The following is a 22,843-nucleotide window of genomic DNA, read 5'->3' as shown; positions in this document are numbered from 1 at the left end:
GTTGCACCAGGGACCAAGAATGAAGGAAGTGATAACCAAATACATTGTAAATTCATTCTTTTTGTTCTTTGGTTTGCGTGTAATGTCCCAATTTGTAAAATCTGCTTTTTAATTTGAAGAAGAATTTAGTTATATATACTGATTACTCACAGTGTAAAGAAATTTGACACTACAATGAGATTTAACTAGTTATAGCAAGTTAGGAATTTGATGCTATAATGAGATTTAATTTGTTATAGCAAGTTATTATATTCTATTCTCTAGATTACCATATTATATTTACATGTTGTTGTAATTTAACATGATAGTATACAAGTTCTTTATAATGTCAAACATAAATCTTGCATATGCATCAACACCAAGATTGGAATTTTTCACCATCAGTTAGTGAAAACTGTTGATCTGTTTCTTTTTTGTGCGTTTTGTCCTATTTTATACAGCTAATTTTAGTCATAGCCCCAAACCAAAATTAAAAATTTCTTGCCACCACCCTGATTAGCGCTTATTTTGAGAATTCAGGATTAGAGCTCGACCAAATGGGCACATATATCGAATAAGAATGCAGCAACATGTCAATGCAGTCCGCACGGAATGCATGCTAATATACTTTGTTAACTTCCGGTAAAAACTGAGTTCCAAAAAATAAAAAAGAAGCTTTCGGTAAAAACTTACCCCCGACCTGCATGCACACCCTTCTTTTATCCGTTCGTTTTAAAAAGAATGTCATCTTTATATACTTAAAAATAATTTGACGGTAAACTTTCTTTTTATATTTAATGACATATATAACCGCATAAATCTCATGATAGATGTAAGATCATAAGTTTCAAAGCTCTATACTACTTTTAAATTTCGTACCTAGACAACTACACCAACAACAATCACGCCTCAATCTCAAACAAGTTGGGGTTGGCTGTACGGATCCTCTCATTAAGTTTCTCCATTTAAGCTTATTTCAAGTCGTCATCATACCAAATAGGAGTAAATATAAAAGTGAAAAATAAGCTAAATTCATATATATATATATATATATATATATATATATATATATTAGAAAAAATAATATTTGAAGTTCTCAATATTTTACTGGCATATAAATCGGAAAAATGACATTGTATAGCAGTTCTCAAAATAATAGCCGAAAAAGTGTGTGTATATATATATATACACACACACACATTTCTGTATGTTGTATACAAAAAGAATACAAATTTTATATGATTTTGCGACTACCGGATATAAATAATTTTGGCTACGGGCTAAAAGTAATCTTTGCCCATATAAATCTATTATAAGGTCAAAATACTCCTATAAAAGTATAGGACCAAAGTCAACGTACTAACAAAACAAATTGATTCCCAACTGTAAAAATTGTCTGGGGCGCCCTATTTGGTCGCCCCTTTTTAACTTATACCTGTTTTATTTTTTCGTTTGCATCTGTATCCATTTTTTTGTTAAAAGCGTTTTAAAAAGACGATTTTACCCTTCTTTAATAAAAGACTATTGACAAAACTGTAGACTGCAGGGCAAAACTTCAGCATGTTTTGGTATGAAGTTTTAGCAAATGAACTTAATAATTAACTTCAGCATGGATTAGAAAAAACTAATTAGAAAATTACATACTGCAAGACAAAAACTTAAGCATGTTTAGTCTGAAGTTTTAGCAAATGAACTAAAAAATTTTAGCTTGTTTAGACTGAAGTTTCGGATAAAACTTATGACAAAATTGTAGACTGCATGACAAAATTTCAGCATGTTTTGATTTGAAATTTTAGCAAATGAACTAAATAATTTCAGCATGCATTAGCAAAAACTCATTAGAAAATTACGTACTGCAAGACAAAAACTTAAGCATGTTTAGTCTGAAGTTTTAGCAAATGAACGAAAAAACTTCAGCATGTTTAGACTGAAGTTTCGGATAAAACTCATGACAAAACTGTAGACTGCAGGATAAATAACTTCAGCATGCATTAGCATGAAGTTTTAGCTTCAATGTAAAACAACTCCATGCTATATTAGCATGAAGTTTTAGCTTCAACATGAAACAACTTCATGCTACAATAAACATGAAACAACTTCATGCTACATTAGCATGAAGTTTTAGCTTCAAGGTGAAACAATTTCATGCAAGTGTGATTCTGAAGATGAATCTGCACAAGTTTCTGGTTTTTTGATAAAGCTGCTGAGAGGAGAGGGGGAGATCTTTTTTCACGAATAAGGTTGCCGATCACGCGATTAATGTGTGATGCAGGTTTTATATCTTTTGTTAGGGGTGTAATTGTCATATTATTACGGATTTTTTGTCAGCTGGCTACCAAATCAATAATTTTTAAAAATAGGGTACACGTTAAATGGTGGCACAAATATAGGGTACGACTGCAAATCCTCCTTCCCAACTAGTAGTATTATCTGTATAGATCTTACTCTTCCATTGTGTCCTACTTCAGCTAAGCCCGTACTGATTCAAGAAAGTATAGGTCTTTTGACACAATTGTGATTTTAGGTCTACCTCGTCTCCTTCTAACACAGTAATTCACCATAATTTCAAACCTAAACTGGTGCATCGGGAAATCGATGCAAGACATGACCAAACATTTCAAGCCAGTATTTAACAATGTATAAATTCAAATGATGAAAGCAATAAAGCAAGCACTCAAAAATGAGCAGAGTAACAAAGTTTCGATTCCTATGACGAGCTTATCAAGACCCAAGAACAAATACACAAATGTATTTAAGTAAAACATAGAGAATTACCAGAAACGGTGGTATTAGTAGTAATAAATTTTGATGGGAATAGCCATTCTTATTCTGGTACGATAAAAGGGTCCCAGTTGCCTGAGTTAGTCGCTTCAGGGGTCCCATGTGTTGGAGAAGAGAAAAAGAGGTTTTAAAGTTTGTCATCTTCAGAAATAGGCCGTATTAAGAACCAGTTTAGTCCCAATTTTGTAGGTAAATAAACTAGTCTTTTCCTGCATAGTGTAGGTAAAAGCTGGATATTTCACAACTTTTGGAGAGATTATTTTGCTCGTGAAGCTGATGAAGCCCTTCAAAATTATACACTTTAATGTCAAAGTCTCGTTGATATAAAATTTTTGGTATCAATTACAATTTGAAGAATGAGGCAATTGCTGCAGCTATGAATTAGCAAGTCAAGTTGCAATGACCTACATCAGCTTGTATCTCTTCTCCTGCACTCCTGTAACCCCCATTTGTATCTCTATGATTGTGTGAAGTGGCGTCTGGAAGTAAAGAAGGAAAATGGTAAGACAAAATGACAGTTCCATTTTTATACCAGATCAGCAAAGCAAATAGCATAGGTTTCTACTTTAAGTTCGCTAAAATGAAGCATAAATGAACAAACTTCCTCGATAGCCACTACATACTTTAACCTTGTCTTCCAGCCACTAGAATAAAATCAGTAGACCAGTCCAAGTTCAAGCCATTTTCCCTATTAAATCATGAGTTGATAAAACCTCAACTATCATTTAGCACCAACTGTTTCTACACCCAAGGATAACACCCCTAACACGTTTTTTTTTATGTTCAACATCTTTTAGAATCATGTCAGCAGAGGCGGACCCAAGATTTGAGCATCACGGGGGCACCACTTTTTAAAAAAAATTATGCATTGTAGGAACCCGGATTCGAACCTGGGTCATCAAGAGAGTGAAGGTACTTAAGCACTTCTACAAACCAGCTTCTCTGTCTAGATATTGGGATTTTAGGGGGTCGCATAAAATATTTAAGGGGTTCTCACTATATATATATATATATATATATATATATATATATATATATATATGAAATATATATATACAGTCTTTTTGCCGAAGCTAACGGGTCCCGGTGACCCTCCACCCCCCAACGTAGGTCCGCCCCTACATGTGAGTCACTTATATACCCTTACTAAAACAAACAACAACCCAGTATAATCCCACTAGTGGGGTCTGGGGAGGGTAATGTGTACACAAACCTTACCCCTACCCTGGAGTAGAGAGGCTGTTTCCGATAGACCATCGGCTCCCTCCCTCCAAGAACTCACCACCTTACTCTTGGGGTGACTCGAACTCACAACCTCTTGGTGCATACCCTTACTAAAACCTGGGTGCATATTTTCATACGAGATGCCTTAATGAACTTCTTGCAGCATCTCAAATATATCATGTATGTAAACAATAAACTTCAAATGTACCAATAAGCAAGAATGGATATGCATTTCTGCTCATGATATAACGCTCCTCATCAAATTCTTCACATGCAAGTGCTGCCTTAAAAATAAATAAGTTACCAGTATTTCAAGTAATTACCTCAATGTGTGGGACTTCTTTCAAAGGCCTATCGGCAAAATAAGCATACAAAGCCCTCAATACTGCCTACAAGAGAAATCAGAAAGAAAATATTCAAAGTCAAGCACATTTCTATTGGCATGGCAGCAAGTTAATCTTCATGTATCACAGTATCAGCACATTTACCAACCTGGTGAGATACCACCACCACTGGTGCTCTCTGTCTTTCAAGCTCAATAATCACCGGCTCCAACCTGCGTGTTGAATGTTCATTAGAATGACATCAGAATTTTGCAGATACCTAGACTTAATTATTGAAGGAACAAATCTTACATTATAAACGCTTAAATAACAAACCTTTGTATGACGTCAAGATAAGATTCACCTCTAGGGTATCTATACCTCAGCTTGTCCTTTTTGCGTGACCTGTATGCATAAACAAGTAACAAGCAATATTTGACAACTAACAAGTAATTGTGGTTTAAGATGAAAAAGACAATATTGTTCATTAATGCATCAGTACAAGAGAATGGTGCAGACCAGCTTCATTCTTCTGACAAGTCAACGATACACTATTTATAAAAGCATACGAAGAGGAAGAGTAAATCACAGGCAGTTAGAAGATAATGAAGCAGATGAGTCTGTTGATTCCATGGAGATATTCTTACTCCAGACATGAGTCTTTAAGATCAGTTATTTCACAAATTACTCACAAACTAGGAAGGTGAGGTTCGTGTTAATTGCTTAATATTTGAATTTCTAGTCCTGCCATCATGGAAGACCTTAGCTTACTACATATCGAAGCAGTTTAATCCAGTTGCATTGCCTATACAGATAGATTCTGGAAAAATAAAAAACAAAGCCATGGGACCAATCAATATCATATTAAACTCGTTAGGTAGACACCAAACTAACTCTATGGTCAATTCCTTGTCATAGCAATATCACCTTTTGATAACTGGTGAGGCTTATTTCCCCTTCAGCATGTGTAAATAGTTTGCTGAATGTTTCTATAAACATTATATAAAATTCTACATGGATAAAATCCTACTGTGTCGCAGACAAATGGATAAGTGTGCATCACGAAAGGTAAAAGAAGAGTTATAGCATACTCATATTCTTCAGGCATATTTTTCTTTATTTCTTCATATGTCATTCCGTCACATACGCCAGCATTTATTTCATCAAGGGCTCGCCATTGTATCTGTAAAAGGAGTAAGGAAAGAGGAAGAACCATACTTCACCAAAGTCAAGATTAACAAAAGAAAACAAACAGTTCAACAAGCTAACCTTGGGAAACCCAGCAATTGGACTAGCTGTCAGAATTGTTCTTTGCAATGTGCTGGTCCATATCTAAGCCAAAGAAAATATAGGGTATTTTATACAACATTCTCTAGCATATATCTAACAATTTGTGCAGAATAAGCACTACCAGCTATCTTTAACTACTAATGCTTTATGCAGGGTCAGCACCACCTACTAAAGTCTTAACAAACAATTAAGGAACTAAAAAATGCATTTTTCAAGGTTTATGGAGAAATGAAAAAAAAATTGAAACTTTTGAGCTTTTATGCTGATTTTTCTTCATGTGCATTATGTTCTTCAGAAAAAGCAAGCTTTTAATTCCTTGAAACCAAGAAATTTAAGATACTATAACATGGCACAATCCCAAAGATCAGTCGCAAGACTGCAACCATACAAAAAATCAAAAGAAGATAGCACCTGAATCTATTTTATTATTTCTTTGATTTCTTTTTTGAGGAGAAAGCGGGTCCTCTTTTGCGCAAACAGGAGTATCAAGCTGCTACGAGATCACATTTTCCACAGAGGGATTCCTTATATCTTAAGATCGGTATAAAAGTTTGGCAGCTGCCCCGCTAATTAAGAGTAACGTAGTTAAGGCTAATACTAATTATTTAAATTTTGGAAACAACATAAAATGGTACTCCCCATACGTTCCAAAATAGTTGGCAGCTAATGTTTTCAACTTTTCATACACGCCTTTGTAATTTTCAGCTACCCTTAATTCTGCTTCAAGTTTGTGTAAGCAATGATAGAAGTATAAATACTGCTTTGGATTCTTTTAGTTCAAAACTACATCTGACATTTGCAACTGTTAGAATAGCTATGTGAATATATATGTAATTAGTCCTAGTCCCATAGGTAATAGGAGTATGTTATATATTATGTGTACTTATAAATAGGGTTCATTGTATTACAATTAATATCAATAATAGATTTTTCTCCCGTGCATTCTCACATGGTATCAGATATTAGTGAGAAACTTATCGTTGTGAATCATTCCAGCGACTTCCAGGAAGAAAGACCTCGTCGCCGTGCAATTTTCCGGCGACTTAGAAGGTTGTCCGTAAGCAAATCACTTTTCGTTGGTGTTATACAAAAACCAACACCACCACAAGACTCCTCAGGCTCAGGCGACCAAACCCCAGTCAACCCCACCGGAAAACACACATCCACGCGCCCTCACGCGCCGGAAAAGGAAGAAAATTTCCGGCGAGATTTGACCCACGCGCGGCGCGCGAGCCCTTTCCGGCCAGATTTTGAAAAAGTTCCTATTGAACAATCGGATCGACTAGTAATTTCGAGCCTACCCATACATTTTTCTTTTTATTCTGATCGCTTTGAGATTTTTCAGTAACTACACCGACTTTCCAGCGGCTACAGTGATTTTTCCGACGAAACTTCTTTTGGACAGATTACTCAAGACGTTATTCCGAGTTTTTTCATTCAAGTTTCATTAAATTCCGACAATATTTTCCGGCGAGTGAACAGTGTTTTCTCAAATAAAAAAAAGGAAAAGGTGTTCTGATTTGGCATTCCAAAGTTAACGATACAACTTTTAATCAAGAATTTGAGAAATTGATTGTAGAAAAATGGGATCCAATACTATGAATAGTTGGATGGTTTCTCTACCGGATTATATTGAGTTCCTTCAGTACAAAGCATGTAAACAGACATCTTCAGAGATAGCTTCCGTTGTTCAAACAGGTACTAGTGTGACTTATGTCTCCCAATCTTCAACCTCCGAGTCTTGGGTCATTGATTCGAGTGCATCTGATCACATTTCTAATAATAAATCTCTTTTTACTACTATTTTATATTCTCAATCTCTTCCAACAGTCACAATGGCCAACGGATCTCAAACCATGGCAACTGGAATAGGTCAAGCAAGTTCACTTCCTTCTTTACCTTTAGATTCAGTTCTTTATGTTTCTTGTAGTCCTTTTAATCTCGTAGTCGTTAGTCGCTTAGCTAAATCACTTAAATGCTCTGTTTTATTTCTTGATGACCTTGTTTTTATACATGAACGTAGTACAGGACGGATCATTGGTACCGGGCATAAATCAGACTTTATTACCTTATCCTTGCAAAATCATATGGACTCACATGTTGTCTTCCTTCAAAAACTTGTCATGTTACTGATTCACCAATTTATTACATAAACGGTTGGGACATCCCAATTTGTCAAAACTTCATAAAATGGTACCTGGTTTATCTCACTTGTCCACTCTAGAATGTGAGTCATGTCAGCTCGGTAAGCATACTTGCTCCCATTTCCCTCGACGTCTTGATAATCAAGCAGAGTCACCTTTTACTTTAGTCCATTCAGATGTTTGGGGTCCTAGTAGGGTCAGTTATACCTTGGGATTCCGCTACTTTGTCAGTTTCATTGATGATTATTCCAGGTGCACTTGGATATTTTTTATGAAAAATCAGTCTGAGTTGTTTTCTATTTTCCAGATCTTCCACGCTGAAATTCAAAATCAATTTGGGGTTTCTGTCCGCAGATTTCGTAGTGATAATGCCCTAAAGTATTTGTCTTCTCCATTTCAGCAGTTTATGAACTCTCATGGGATTATTCATCAAACATCTTGTCCGTACACTATAACAACAACAACCCAGTGAAATCCCACAAGTGGAGTCTGGGGAGGGTAGAGTGTACGCAGACCTTACCCCTACCCCACATCTCAACAAAATGGGGTAGCTGAAAGAAAGAATAGGCATCTTATCGAAACTGCTCGTACCCTACTCATACAATCTCATATTCTGTTGCGTTTTTGGGGGATGCAGTTCTTACATCTTGCTATCTTATTAATCGTATGCTATCTGCAGCTATCCAGAATCAAGTTCCATTCTCTGTCTTGTTTCCCCACTTACCTTTGTTCTCTCTTCCACCCCGCTACGTCTGGATATTGTGTTTTCGTAGGAGGTAACTTGGTGTCTTGGAAGAGCAAGAAACAGAATGTCGTTGCTCAATCTAGTGCAGAAGCAGAATATCGAGCAATGGCTATGGCAACATGTGAGCTAGTTTAGATCAAACGGTTGCTCAAGGAGAAAACGTTGAGAAAAAGAAGAAAACAAAACATGCATACTCGCCTTGGGGGAAAAGGTCAAAGGTTCCTGTTCCTGGCACAGTTTACTATCCATAGCAGGAAGTTTAAACTTTTTTTTTTTTAACTATTGAGATGCTTGGAACTGAGGCGTAGTCGTCGTGGTTTTTTTTATTATTGAGATCTAGTTACTCAGACAGACCCTGGAATCTAAAGTTTCATGTTGAGCAGGACTAAAACAGAATACTTGGAGTGCAAGTTCAGTGACATTACTCAGGAGCCAGACATAAAAGTAAGGTTGGATTCACAAGTCATCCCTAATAGAGGTAGTTTCAAGTACCTTGGGTCAGTAATCCAAGGCAATGAGGAGATCGACGATGATGTCACACATCGTATTGGAGCGGGGTGGATGAAATGTAGACTAGCATCCGGTGTCTAGTGGGTTAAGAACGTGCCACCAAAACTTAAAGGTAATTACAAAGTGGTGGCTAGACCGACTATGTTATATGGGACTAGGGTTGTGCATGGATCGGATCAGATCGGATTTAGCACATTTCGGATTCAGATTTCGGATTCTACAAAATGCAATCTGAATCCGATCCGATTTCGGATTTCGGATCGGATTATTATGCCTCAAAGTTGCAAACTCGTATGTATATTTTCTTTGTAAAAGAGGCAATACAGTAAGAAAAATTTATGTTTCTGCAATTATGAGAGTACTATGGTGCCAATATAGCTAAATACAGCAATTGTAAAGGTAATAACTTGAAGGAAGATGTAAAGGAAGTACTGACTATCCGAAATTAAAGTTTAATATTTATACACGCCCTAATAATTTTGGATTTCGGATCGGGTTACAATTATACCAATTCGAATCCGATCTGAATATCCGAAATTTTAATAAACACAATGCGAAATCCGATCCAAATATCCGAAATCCGAAAGTGAGCGGATCAGTTCGGATTTCGGATATCCGATCCAAATGAACAGCCCTATATGGGACGGAGTGTTAGCTAGTCAAGAACTTTCCTGTCCAAAAGATGAAAGTAGTGGAGATGAGGATGTCGCGATGGATGTGTGGGCATACCAGGACAGACATGGTCAGAAATAAAGATATTCATGGACAAAATGCGGGAAGCGAGGTTGAGATGGTTCGGGCAGGTGAAGAGGAGATGTCTGCATGCCCCATTGAGTAGGTATGAAAAATTGACGATGGTGGGTTTGAGGCGAGGTATAGGTAGGCCGAAGAAATATTAGGAAGAGGTAATTAGGCAGGACATGGCGCATTTCAACTTACGAGGACATGACCCTTGATATGAGCATATAGAGGGTAGGGATTAGGGTAGAAGGCTAGTAGGCAGTTGAGTCTCTTTCATTTTCATTCCGGTAGTAGTAGCATTATTCTAGTATTCCCATATTCTTAGAATTCTATTACTACCTGATGTTGCTTGTATTTTGGTTTTTCTACTATCTTGTGGTTGTTACTACTTCCCTGACTTTTACAGTACTGTATTTTTGGATGCTTGCTTTGAGCGGAGGGTTTATCGGAAACAACCTCTTTACTTGCACAAGGCAGGGGTAAGGCTGCATACTCGTTACTCTGCATACTCATTACTCTCCCCAGACCCCACTTGTGGGATTATACTGGATTTTTTGTTATTGTTGTAGCAGTTACTCAGAAAAAGTTTTCATCGGCAATTAGAGGAAGCTTTCTTCTTTAGCCAGAGAACAAAATAATACAGAACAGGTTTCAAAATGAAGAACTAGTTTTTCTGAATATGTTAACAGTAACACAGCAAAAGGTCAAAAAAAGCAGAAAGCTAGGCTCTCAAGGTTGTACCCATCTGATTCAGTGGCTTCTAATGCCTTTCCAATCCTAATGCTTTCTCCTAAGTGTATGAGTCACTCCTATTGCTTTCTCAATTGCTTTAAGCCCTATCTTTTTCCCAGCCCTCCCTCAACTTACCTGTGATACCCCATACAGAAGCTGTAGGTCAATCCCTATTTTTCAATTAATAAAAGCACAACTCAAAGTCAAAAACGAAAAGGAAAAAAAAAAGTAGACAATTGAATCATCAATAATGGAACTCACAGAAGCGGCCTTCTCATTTTTCAGTCGTTTTTCAACAAAATTGGCAAGCTTCTTCGCATAGAGCTCCCCAGCTTCACTGTCAGAGAAAATTTTCAATGTGTTATTCCTCAAAAACATAAAGCTTCTTCAAGGTGTTCAGAGGATAAAAACCTTATGGCAGTGTCACCCCCAATTCTGCCTCTAACATTGTATAGACTCTCTCCATGCCTTGTTAGAAAAATTGGACGGGGTGTCAAATGTGTATTGACCTGCATATCATGTCAATCTGTTGGGCACTTCCAACAAAATTTAAGAGCAAATGAGAGAAGCAAATTAAACAAAAAGGTGTCTAGATCAAGCCAATTGCCATCTTGCAATGACTGCTAGTGTGTGGCCAAATCTCTATCTTTCCTTCCTTATTTTTCTGGGATAAGTAGAGAGCCCATGACATATATGAAGTTCACTCTTCGGGAAAATGTGAAGCCCCACCCTTCCCCACAGGATGTTCCAGATCTTAGTTATACATTCAAATGATGAAAAGAACACCACTAAAGAGGACACGTTCTGTACAGCATGGAAATTTTCCATTTACCAGTCTGTACCAGTAGTGACATCAGAAAATAGCAAGAATACTGGCACTGCTGCCAAACTCTGAATTGTTAATCTCTCCTTTTCTTGAAACCACAAGAACAGATGCTGAGTCTTGAAGACTAAACTAAGGCAGTAACCATCTGTGGATGCGTCTTATCGCAGTCTTTGCTTCTTTTTCTTTTTTCCTTTTGTCTGTATTCCATGGAGAGGAAGGATACCAAAGAGGTTACAGGCGTTAAGAGAAATAAAAGCAATTCCTTCATGGCTAACAATTTTATTCAACCGGATTCAGGAGATGCCTCAAAGACACAGTAGTCTGTTGGAAGAAAAAAGAGACCACTTAGTAGGAGAGCAGTAACTTACCAAGAAGAAGACAATCCTCCCAGGAAGATAGCCACTAATATTATTCACCTGCACAAATCAAACACTCTTTAAGGAGTGTGAGGCTGTATATATAATTTCTAGAGACTGATTTGGTAGGATTCTATTTCCTCCTTTAGAATGTAAATTGAGTTGCACAGAAACTTAGTCTATAGTTGCAGGAAGTCTAGCTGCAACAACAACATACCCAGTATTATTCCACACCGTGGGGGAAGTCTAGCTGCAATCGACTTAAAAGAAAGTAGAATTTTATTTAAGGGCATGCATGTCTCTGGCAAAAAAGTAAAGCAGAGTAACTCAGATAAAACTAGAAGAATCTTGACAGAGGCACAAACTTCCATCAATTTTGGAAAGTAAGTCATTTACTTATATAAGCCTATCTCCATACTCTACTGGAAATGCTACTGACTATGAACTCAAAACAAGGCTAGCTAAAAAGATGGACAAAGTTGCAAACTGCTGCACAGGCATATTAAGAAAGAATGAGAAAGTCCTACAGCCAGTTCTGAATTGCTCCGACCTCTCTTTTCTCTTTAATTAACTGGATATTCCACTGTCAATAGCTTTTGAATTTCTTACTGAAGCCAATCTAAATATCGTCTGCTCCACAGATTACACCTTTTCTCCAACTCCTAAAATTCAACCCATATGAAATGAAATTGGCATTCAAAATTCTATGTCAGCCTGTGAAAGCAGCTAGAATAACTTTAGACAGTCCTTCTGCTCGTTATCAAAATATTTACCATCTCTGGACCATCAAAAGATATATAGCTACCACAGAAGTTAAATGTGATGAAGACCTGAAGAAGCCAGGGGACTTCATATTCCTTCACAAGATAGAGCATATAGAAAATATCAAGGTGATAACCCCTAGTGGAAGAGTTAAGAGGTACAAGGTATTAAAAATCAAATCGCCAATCACAAAGTTAGCCAGATATGGTGAAAGAAGTAAACCCCCATAGTTAAAAGAATCAAACCTAAGACCTAAAACCCTTCAGAGGCACAGTCTACCACTTGAGCCAGCCTCACATGTGACCTGCTGTCACTGGAATTACTCAAAATCATCATGAAGAAATCAAGACAAATTTGTTTGAATAAAGTCTGCCTTGGAATTAATTCCTTGGATGGAAAATGCAGTGTTTGCTACAAATGCTTGCATCACAGACTTTTTGAAGTGTCCTCCAATAAACGATGCATGAAATGTATAAGTGTGAACTTTGTAAACAAATGAACTACAGTCACTTACTTGTATTTGTCCTCCATTACCACTGACCATATCAATCATTTTGATATAAGAACCCTCCTCTACTGGCTCATAAACCTTTAAAAAATGATAACCATTACATAACATGATGTTAAGCATTCATAGCTGAATATAACAATAACAACCATGATAAAGAATCACCTTTTCATAATTATCAAGGCGATTTTTGAAGTCTCTGTATCCAGCTTCAAAATCTGGCCTGTACAACAATGCCAACAATGTAAGTTTTCCTAACTAATAAGAGAAACACCAAAAGACACAGCAAGTTATCATACTCTTCAGCATAGTCCGGGCTTTGTTGAACTTTCAGACGTATGTTTCTTTCAATTATTTTACGATCATTACAGATTGTTTCCAAGAAAATAATCTGCAAGTAAAGCATTACAGACATCAAGACAGAGTACTAAGAGCAGATAAACTCAAGCTTCTGCATGTGGATCCATCAAATCCACCAACAAGTATCACCATACGAATTACATTTAATAAAAGGAATCTATTAAAAGAAAGTACTTAGATGCATTAAAGCGCTGAGATACATAAGCAACCCAGCCAACAAGTCGGGGTGATTTCACGATGCTGCACTTTTTGAAGTAATAAGAAACTAAAAACACAGCCTTGATGATCCATATGTAATAGTCCTTTGTGAATTTTAATATTCTTTCGACAGACAAAGAATTGATAGTTTCAACCTAGAAATTCATAAACATGCAACTGCCCAAAGAGAAATAAGGGCATGTTGACTTCATCACTTTGAGGACTTACTATGTTATCTCCACCTCCCCCCTCCCAACCATGGAAACAAGATAAGGTATAGGATTAGCTGACAAATACTATTTGTTAGTAATCCAGCACTTGCACTTGCATAGGCATGAATTAAACACATCTTACAGTTCTTTCTTTTTTTTTAAGTTGATAACCAAGAAATCACCGAGGGACGTGGAGCACGGTTCGAAACTTGGTGGATAATGGGCCCGCCCCTCTACTCCTCTCCAGGCTTTTGTAGCCTGCACCAGGAATCGAACCCATGACTTGCGCCTGACTCACGCATCACATGTTGCATTCTTACCACTAGACCAAAGCCTGAGAAACACATCTTACAGTTCTATTAAAGGAAACTAAGCCTGAGAAACACATCTTACAGTTCTATTAAAGGAAACTAAGAGCAGTAATACTACATGTCCGTTAATAAGACTTCACCTTGCATTTTCCCTCAGCCATTTTCATAAGCATATTCCTTCTTTGCCTCGAGCTATTTGTGGCGTCGAAAATTCCTACCTGCATTCAGTAATGGATATTGTTATTGGAAACTCAGAAACAGGTATTGTTCATTAAAAATAACACAAGACTCACCTGACCACCCTCTTGCATCCAAGCGATCATATCTTCCATTGCAAGGGCTGCTACCTAGTAGCATGTGATGTATTAAAACTATGTGAAAAGAAGAAAGTTAATCCGACGAATAAATTAAGTGCAATGTAACTATATGAGAGATTAATGATACACTAGAACTCAAATTTTTCTGCACATTAGCCCTAGGGACGATGTAACAATGAACTCTTATCATGGCTACAACAAGAAGAAGATTAGAAATTTCCTCAAATATTAACAGACAGACTGTAAATATATGGGCCTATGGCCATCCATATCTAAACCACAAATTCTAGAAAGTAGCTTTTACAGCAAGATATGAAAGCAATCTGTCCCTATCTACAACTCCTTGAAAGTAGATATAACACAAGTCAAATGTTCCCCTAAAAATGAATGGTCCAATGACCAATTAATGGGTGCTGGATTGGCAATAGAGAATATTGATGCAAATTGAAAATTTCCCATGCATGGTATATGAAAAATCCCTATCCATATGTTCTATTCTCTGGGACGCCAGGAGATTAGGGATGTTGGGGCAGGGCAATCAAGAACCTGTCCATAATTGGATAGAGATTATAGATTACATGGGAAATGGGGCACTGTCAGGGAATTTTTTTCAATGCACTGTGCGGGGGTCTGAGATAGGAGTTCAAAAGTTTATACGTAATTGGTCATAACTTATCTGGGGTTTTGATTCAAGTTAGCTAGTGCACACCCTTACCTCTCCAAACCAGACCCTACTCTTTCTTCATTCCTCATTTCACAAAACAGATCATACCAGAGGACACCCCTCCACCCTCTTTCATTGATCTCTCCTGTCTTTCAAGACACATAAGAACACGTCTGACACTCCTTATGGTTCTTTTGGGACACAGAACAAATAACAGAGAGAACATAGGAGAACCTTAATTTCCCAACAGAACACAAAACACGAAAGGGGAGAAAGCCAACGTTATTGCTACTAGTTATGACTGAACCTCTCGGATTTCACTTTTTCTCTCTATCTTCCTCTTCTCCCATCCCTCTCTTTCCCAATCTCAAACCGATATTTAACCCCAGTTTTAAAACATGCTGAACAACGGACAAGGAAAGGGCAGATGGTGACCTCCTCTGACCACATTAGGGGGCGCCTACATCTTCATTTCAACAGCTCTATCTATCATGTTTGACATGCAATCTTCCTCGTCAACTTCCAATTAAAAATCCCAAATCCACCTGTTTGCATATTAGCAAAATACACAAGCACAGAGCTGAATGTACTGCCCTTTTAATGCTCAGCCTCTCATCTTCCTGGTCTCGCCTCTTTCCTCTAAATCTCCCATTGCTTCAAGTGGTGTCATACGACACTACTTCACCGAAAAACACAACTAAATGTATATGTGTACATAGTACACACATACACACACGATAGACTAACACTGTTTGAAAAATAATGTAAAGTAAACATCAGTTCGAGATAGAAGTAAAGCCTTATTGAAACCCACCACCTCAACCCCAAACATGGTACTAGCTGAGTTCTAACAATAGGTAGGTGTCAAAATCCTATGTATGCCATTGTCAATTTAATAAATGTGGAAAGGACAGAAAAGAGGCCAAAATGGGGTCGTTACAGGGATAGCATTTGGTATGCCTGCCCGATCACTGCCTCATTGCCACTCCTAATTAAGATGATTTCAGGCTTCTAGCAAACAGACAATAAACGACACCTATTCTTTTTCTTTATGCTGACAGACGTTACCTCATTACGAGCCTCCAAGCCTTCTGGATTGTCACCTCGGAAGAAATCAGCAGACTGCATCAACAAGATACACAAGAAAATGAAGTTTCACAGTTTCTATTTCAATTAATATGAACTTAAAGCTCCAAGAGGGAAAAGATCCAATAAGTCATCACCAAGACATATGTAGTTGCTTCATCACTATGTGTAGAAAGGGAGAAAGTAATAGCACCAAAAAGAAGAAAATGTCAAGGATGACAACAACTGGTAAAATTCATTCAAGAGTTGAGTTTTCAAGGATAACTACAAGTGAATCATCTAGCAGTCTGACGAACAACGAAATCAAGAACAGAAACAGTTTTGACAAACAACATATGACAAATTCCTCTAAAAGGAAGATTGTTAAATTGTTTCATTTCCAGAAATTGTCATGACAAAAAAAATGAATTGGGACATCTAGATGAAGACCGGTTTTATCCACAAGGTCCACTTGTACGAGCATGTTTCAATTGTTTTACTTTTAGAATTAGAGTTTTCTCACTTCTATAAGCATTTGTCAATTTTAAGATATTTTGTTATTATTCCGGAAATGAGGCATATAGGTAATTTTGTGTTCTCCATGAATCATGGAGGAAGTTGTTTAATGTTCTCTAACAGGCCCCTCATCCACCTTGAATCACCGTAGTTCACTTACCCTTATAATCTAACTCTTCATATAAATTGTAACAACTAGAGTGCTCATGGAAGCCTCTAAGCGCATATGCTCTCCAAATACTATCTGGCAGGAGCTACATAAAGACCAATAATTACATTTAGGATATTAACCAAATATTAGTAAGCATTTAGGATACAACAACAACAACAACAACAACTCAGTAATAATCCCACTAGTGGGGTCTGGTGGTAAGCATTTAGGATATTAACCAAATATTGGTAAGGCCCAGCAGGAGTTAAACAAACTTACTAACGATGCATTTTTCAAGTCCGGGCTTCTCTCATAATTTTTACATGGTAGTACAGGTCCATACAGTTGATAATTTCTGATTACAACACATTCATTTCATCTCCCAAGAATTTTCCTTCCTCGGAGGAAATTGTTCCTAGGAGTTTTGGATTAGATTCCAACACCTTCCTCCATGGTTCCTCTTAGTCTCTGCTGTTATGTCGTAATAATGCCAAGCAGTCCGAAAATCTTCTCTGGGACTCTTCCCTATGATACCATGAAAGCTCAATACTTTTTCTGTTCTTTACACCACATAACAAACCCTAGAATACTATTTTCCTGCCCACAACTAGGCATGACATACTTCAAATTTGTTCTATATCAGCACACTACTAACAAATGTAAGGAATATAAGCGGCCACTTTATCTAATCTCGGTGGCTTAAAAATATAAGCCAACAACAACAACCCAGTATAATCCCACTAGTGGGGTCTAGGGAGGGTAATGTGTACGCAAACCTTACCCCTACCCTGGGGTAGAGAGGCTGTTTCCGATAGACCCTCGGCTCCCCTCCCTCCAAGAACTCCCTACCTTGCTCTTGGGGTGACTCGAACTCACAACCTCTTGGTTGGAAGTGGAGGGTGCTTACCACTATAGCAACCCACTCTTGTCACCTACTGGGCTTAAAAATTTTAAGCCCAGTAGTGAAATTAGAAAACAGTGCAACACAAGCAGCATGCCCAGCATCTGGACTGTAATGCATCCGTGAGGTTGAATTCTTTAATATCTTATTGGGGGAAATGATTTTTCAACTCTATAAATCAGAGTAAAGTAAATCAGCAGGCAGAACCTAATATAAGGAATAATTTAGAATTTCTGCATTTTGTGCATGGATGTCTGCACATGTTGTATATTTTCTACAAAAAGAATGTCCAAGTCCAAGGACTACTACGTTTTGTCTCTACTCTTCAGAACATAAAGCTTTTAGCTCTCTTGATACAATAGCTAATTGTAGTACCAGTTCTTTTTTTTTCTTCTTTTTTTTTTGGGGGGGGGGGGGGGGAGGGGGGTATATATGAGACGGCAGTTCTTTTTGACTGGAGCAATTAAGAAAAACAGTTCAATTCAGGCAATTAAATTACCTGGTTACTTCCGTGCTTGAGTCGGCGGTACTGTCACAGAAAAAGAGTGGTTAGTTTCCTTGCGTTTGCAAAATTTAGGAAGACATTGAAGAACAACTGCTATAATTTACCTTCCCAACATTGAAGTGCTTGGTATCATGACCTAACCATCGAAGATACCTAGTTAGCTTAGCAGCAGTAAAAGTTTTTCCACGAGCTGGCAAGCCAACCTGCAGGCAGCATATGCAAATCCTAAGATCACTTGTTGCGTAAGATACTACTCCAAGAATAAGGAAAGCCAATTCAAAGAAATTAGTGCTTATCAGTTCTTCATCAGAAAATGAAAATACCAGAACGATTGCTAGATGCCTGTCTTCCTTTGGCCCAAGCATCTGATCTGCTACAGCTCCAGCCGCAACGGCTCCTGCAGCAGCTGGCATCATATTCTAAAAAATTAAAAAGAAAGATATATCAGATGTGTAAACCACTCCACAGCAGAGATTTTGTTACAGTATTCATCACAATGAACACATTAGATTTCTACACACCTTGGCATCTGAATCAGGCTTGAGATCAAGAGTAAAACTGGTTGTACTGGGTGATTTGACTAGTCTAGGAGATCCCACACCCCTATCTACAAGGAGTCCTCTGTAACTATCTTGTTTTTGCAAAGACGAGAACGTTCCCACGGACTTGGATTCAGCCATGGCAGACCCTGAGGGCATTCTACTTAGATCTGGGACAATCACTTCTATCTCCTGAATGATAAAAAGACGGCACAATGTGAATCAAGTGCAGCTCCTAACCTACGAGGTACAATTTTAAAGCAAATGGTAATACACTTAGAACGATAAGAGCATAAGGTTGGTAAAGTAAGTAGGGAGAACATCAATAACATAATACGCATGTCACCATCAAATGTGATACCTGTCATACATAACATGGGATATAATTTTAAATAGCATCTACGATTGGTCATATGATCAGCACATACAGATGCCTATTACACAAGAATTTTAGTTGGGGGATGAAAAAGATTAAGTGCCAGAGTTGAATAGCTTTGTCATTTTACTGAGTATGATAATGATCACTATCATGTACAAATGCTATGCTAATGTTGAATTCGCTTAAATTATGGGAATGCATTACAGTTAAGCACTCAATCAATAAAACAAAATAAAGGAAGAATTAGCAAAACTCTGAATCTCAGTGCATTTTGGGGTTTTATTCTGTTTGATAAGAATGAAACAAAAACAGAAACAAAAGGCACCAAGAGAACCTTTATTGTAGCAGGACGATCATTTGAAGTGTGACCATCCTTTGAGGAAGGCCTGGGAATGGTAGTGCCATCTGTCCCAGAAAATACCCCTGTACGTTTTAGTGACCTAGGAGTTTCTGTCAAGTTAGCTGCGTAAACCATTGCAGATGTTGTTGGAGCAGGGACAACATAATGTTCAAGATCAAGCTCTAGACTTGCTGAAGAGCCATTCTGCCGAGAAAAATTGTTTAAAATGTAATTAATAGCATTAAGGCATACATGACAAACATATACAACTACAAGAATTTATAGAAGACAAGCCCTAGTAAGCAATATTCATCCACAAACATCGGCAGAAGCTAAGAACATGATCAATTTGACCAATAGACAAGAGCAGAACAAAGAGGAGCACGGATTAAAAACACAAAGACCAAAAGCTTCCTCAAAATTACACCTATACTAACAAACACGCATAGGCTAAGCATCTATATTCAAATTTAAACCTCTTGAATATCAAAATCTGCAACCCCATAATGCTCCTAACAAAAAGGAAGTTTTCTGCCTTTAGTTGTACAACATTTATTGATCCAATAGCATGTACGTAGATCAGTTTATCGCATTTGCTCCAAATGAAAATGCACAAGGCACCTGGCTCCAAAAATGCTAGACAAACACTAATTGACACGGAGAAACCACCAACAAGATAGTAAGGACAGGCTTCTAGTATGAAGGTTTATAAAGCAGCACTTATGATTAGCAGTCAAACTGACAATGGCAACATCTTACCTCTGCGCCCATCGCTGGTGTTGAGTTTATGCTAACATCCGGTATTCCTCGAACAGTGGAAGGCTTGCGATTTTCCTGAAAGGCTCTCCAACTAGCCGCAAGGTCAAATGGTGAAACTCTATCTGCTTTAACAAACACTCTATATTCAATAATCTCTTCGTTGTCCAGCCTAAACGAAGCTGAATGGCCGTCCCCTTGTAATGTTCCAGCAATTAGGACACGGTTTTGACCTTCTTCCACTATATAAGGCTCATGGTTGTATTTTGGCTTCAACAGGAACTTAAAGTCCAACGTCTCTTCATAAAGAAAAGTCAATTGATCAATAACTCCTCAATCTCAATCTAGTTGAGGTCGGCTATATTAATCCTCCTATATCAATAGAATTTACGTTATATGCACTAAAAGTGTAACGACTCTTTAAACTATCAGGTTAACTTACCTATGGTAGCAGGTGCCTTATTTTCAATATTACAACTCTCACTTTTTATGGAGTTTTATCTATGGATATCTTTTGATTGACTTAATAGTGTAAAGAAAATTTACACCATCGGTGCAAAGTATTTAACAAGTTAAATGCACTGACACTGTGTAAAGATTCTTCTACACTATTAGGTCACCTTGCTTGTAGTAGGTAACTTGACTTACTCTCACTATTAGAATCTCATTTTTTTACGATTACCTATACATATGTATCTTTTGATTGATCCTGATAGTGTAAAAGTTTTTTTTAGTGCATAGTACTTAGGAGGGGAAAGGGCAATTCTATGAAATCAAAGAGTTGAAGAAAATAACAACAGTAAGAAAAAGGAGCAAACCGTGATTAGGAGGAACGACGAAACTGAGTTCCCACATAGAGGTAGATTCGCGTTCCATAGGAAGCTGATGATGAAAAATGAAATTCGCATTAGAATTAGTAAATACTAGTAGTTCAGATTGGGGGAGTAAAAAATGAGAGTTGGTTAATTAAATTTACAGCTTTAGAAGAATCCCAGGAACCAATGAGGGGGACAGAGCCATAGACATGAGGAATGAGTTCGCCTTTGAGTTTGTAATTTTCCATTTTGAGAGAGACGTAGAGTTGTCCTCCTCCATGATCTTCGGTGCCGTGAGAAGTACAGTCTGGGTTCTTTGATGAACCAGTGCCCATTTTGCTCAAGCTACAAAAACTTGTAAAAAATAAATGTTGCTTATGTTATGTCAAACTGAAATATTATAATAATAATAAAAAATAAAAAATAATGGTCAGTTTGTGGATAGGTTAAGAGAGACGGAGATTGCAAGATGTGGAAACTTGGGAAAGAAACAAAAAGAATGGTTGGTTGACTTTTTTCCTGTTTCGATAAGAATGGAGGGGGGCGGAAAAAAGGTAATGTTACTCGGATAAATTAGACTTGTAGGTTATGGGAAATGCAGGTTTAAATATATCAAGGGCTTCATCTAATTTAGTCATTTAACAATGAAACTAACGTATTTTTTGTTAATAGATTGGAGCTGCAGCCTGCAAGGTTAATAATTGCAACTCCAATCTGGATTAATTCAGCTTCAAATCTATGGAGGTTTTTTCCTCCTCTTGTTGTTTTCACAGTTATATATATGCCTCTCCGTAAGAATTACTCTGTGTAAAAGAGAATGACGGTATTCCGAGTCTAAGGGCCAAACAATATCATTTTTTGCCTTAATTTACCACCATTTTCTTAATTGCTTAAATAAAATTTATATATCTATATTTTATATCTATATATATATATATATATATATATATATTAAAGGAATAAAGTTGTCATATATAATTTGTGTTGTAGTTAAGCCAAGTGACATATTCTATATTCTATATATATATTAAAGAAATAAAGTTGTCATATATAATTGGCATTGTGGGTGGTTAAGCTAAGTGGCATACTGAGAAAAAGCCACTTGACATTTTAGGATAAAAATGAAAAACTTAATGACAATCTATATAAATAATTCGAATTGATAATCTAAATCTAATCAATGAAATTTCCAAATGGTAACTTTGTACCATAAAAAAGAAAGGAGCTTATATTGTGGAATCTGTTTGCAAGTATATTTATTAATTGGATTTTCATTCAATTAAAATTAAGTACTTAAAAATCAAATTAATAGCATTGCTTTAGTATAATCAAATTAATTGAATTTTACATGTATACAAATTGAAAGCCAGATCTCTTAGCATCGATTTATATTTTTGAAGAAAAAAATAAAAAAAAATTGAGTAGTGTAAAGTTATCCCCAAACTACATTTTATATTTATACCGTTTTCAAATTACACAAAGATCATAATTACACAAATAAATTTGAGCTAAATTACACAATTGGAGGTGAGCATATAATCTAAGACAGGTGATTTTATGGATGATTTTGAGTTGAGTTTTATTTTCTGTATGTTTAGGAACTAGAAATCATGGAAGGACCTTTTCAGTTAGTAGCACTAACTGAATAGAGGGTATCAATAGTTTTATAGTAAATTAACATAACTATGTATATTTTGAAAAAATTTAAATTATAATTTAATTTTAAACGTGATAGTTAGTGATAATTTAAAGATAAAAATATTTGAATATAAATATAAATATAAATATAAAAATAAAAATATTACCCGAGGGTGTGGGATTGTTATTGTTGTAAATATAAAAAGAATTTGCTTATGGCACGTAATACAAAGTAATAGTTATTAACAAAATCAG

The 22,843-nt window shown here is 36.8% G+C and overlaps 1 protein-coding gene across 1 annotated transcript; it reads right to left on the bottom strand.

Annotated features, from left to right (window-relative positions):
* Positions 1–2,996: 2,996 nt before the first annotated feature.
* On the bottom strand, positions 2,997–21,742 carry LOC104108925 (6-phosphofructo-2-kinase/fructose-2,6-bisphosphatase). The gene is made up of 23 exons (XM_009618077.4): positions 21,112–21,742; positions 20,954–21,017; positions 20,139–20,434; positions 19,374–19,583; positions 18,643–18,852; positions 18,445–18,540; positions 18,226–18,324; positions 18,116–18,145; positions 16,052–16,105; positions 14,296–14,349; positions 14,143–14,220; positions 13,221–13,312; positions 13,087–13,144; positions 12,928–13,002; positions 11,664–11,711; positions 10,881–10,978; positions 10,731–10,806; positions 5,577–5,639; positions 5,399–5,490; positions 4,644–4,712; positions 4,477–4,540; positions 4,308–4,373; positions 2,997–3,239 (listed from the first exon to the last, which is right to left on the bottom strand). The coding sequence occupies exons 1-23, from the start codon at positions 21,283–21,285 to the stop codon at positions 3,165–3,167; spliced, it is 2,241 nt and encodes a 746-aa protein (XP_009616372.1). The 5' UTR covers positions 21,286–21,742; the 3' UTR covers positions 2,997–3,164.
* Positions 21,743–22,843: the final 1,101 nt, after the last annotated feature.

The sequence above is a fragment of the Nicotiana tomentosiformis genome, chromosome 6, assembly GCF_000390325.3.
Source record: "Nicotiana tomentosiformis chromosome 6, ASM39032v3, whole genome shotgun sequence".
Classification (NCBI taxonomy): domain Eukaryota; kingdom Viridiplantae; phylum Streptophyta; class Magnoliopsida; order Solanales; family Solanaceae; genus Nicotiana; species Nicotiana tomentosiformis.
This window is presented reverse-complemented; position numbering and strand designations above follow the sequence as displayed.

Coding starts and splice junctions, on each gene's coding strand:
- LOC104108925 (XM_009618077.4), bottom strand. CDS start 21,285: ATGGGCACTGGTTCATCAAAGAACCCAGACTGTACTTCTCACGGCACC. Junction 19,584..20,138: donor CACCAGCGATGGGCGCAGAG/GTAAGATGTTGC, acceptor TTTTCTCGGCAG/AATGGCTCTTCAGCAAGTCT. Junction 4,541..4,643: donor TATCTTGACGTCATACAAAG/GTTTGTTATTTA, acceptor TTCAACACGCAG/GTTGGAGCCGGTGATTATTG.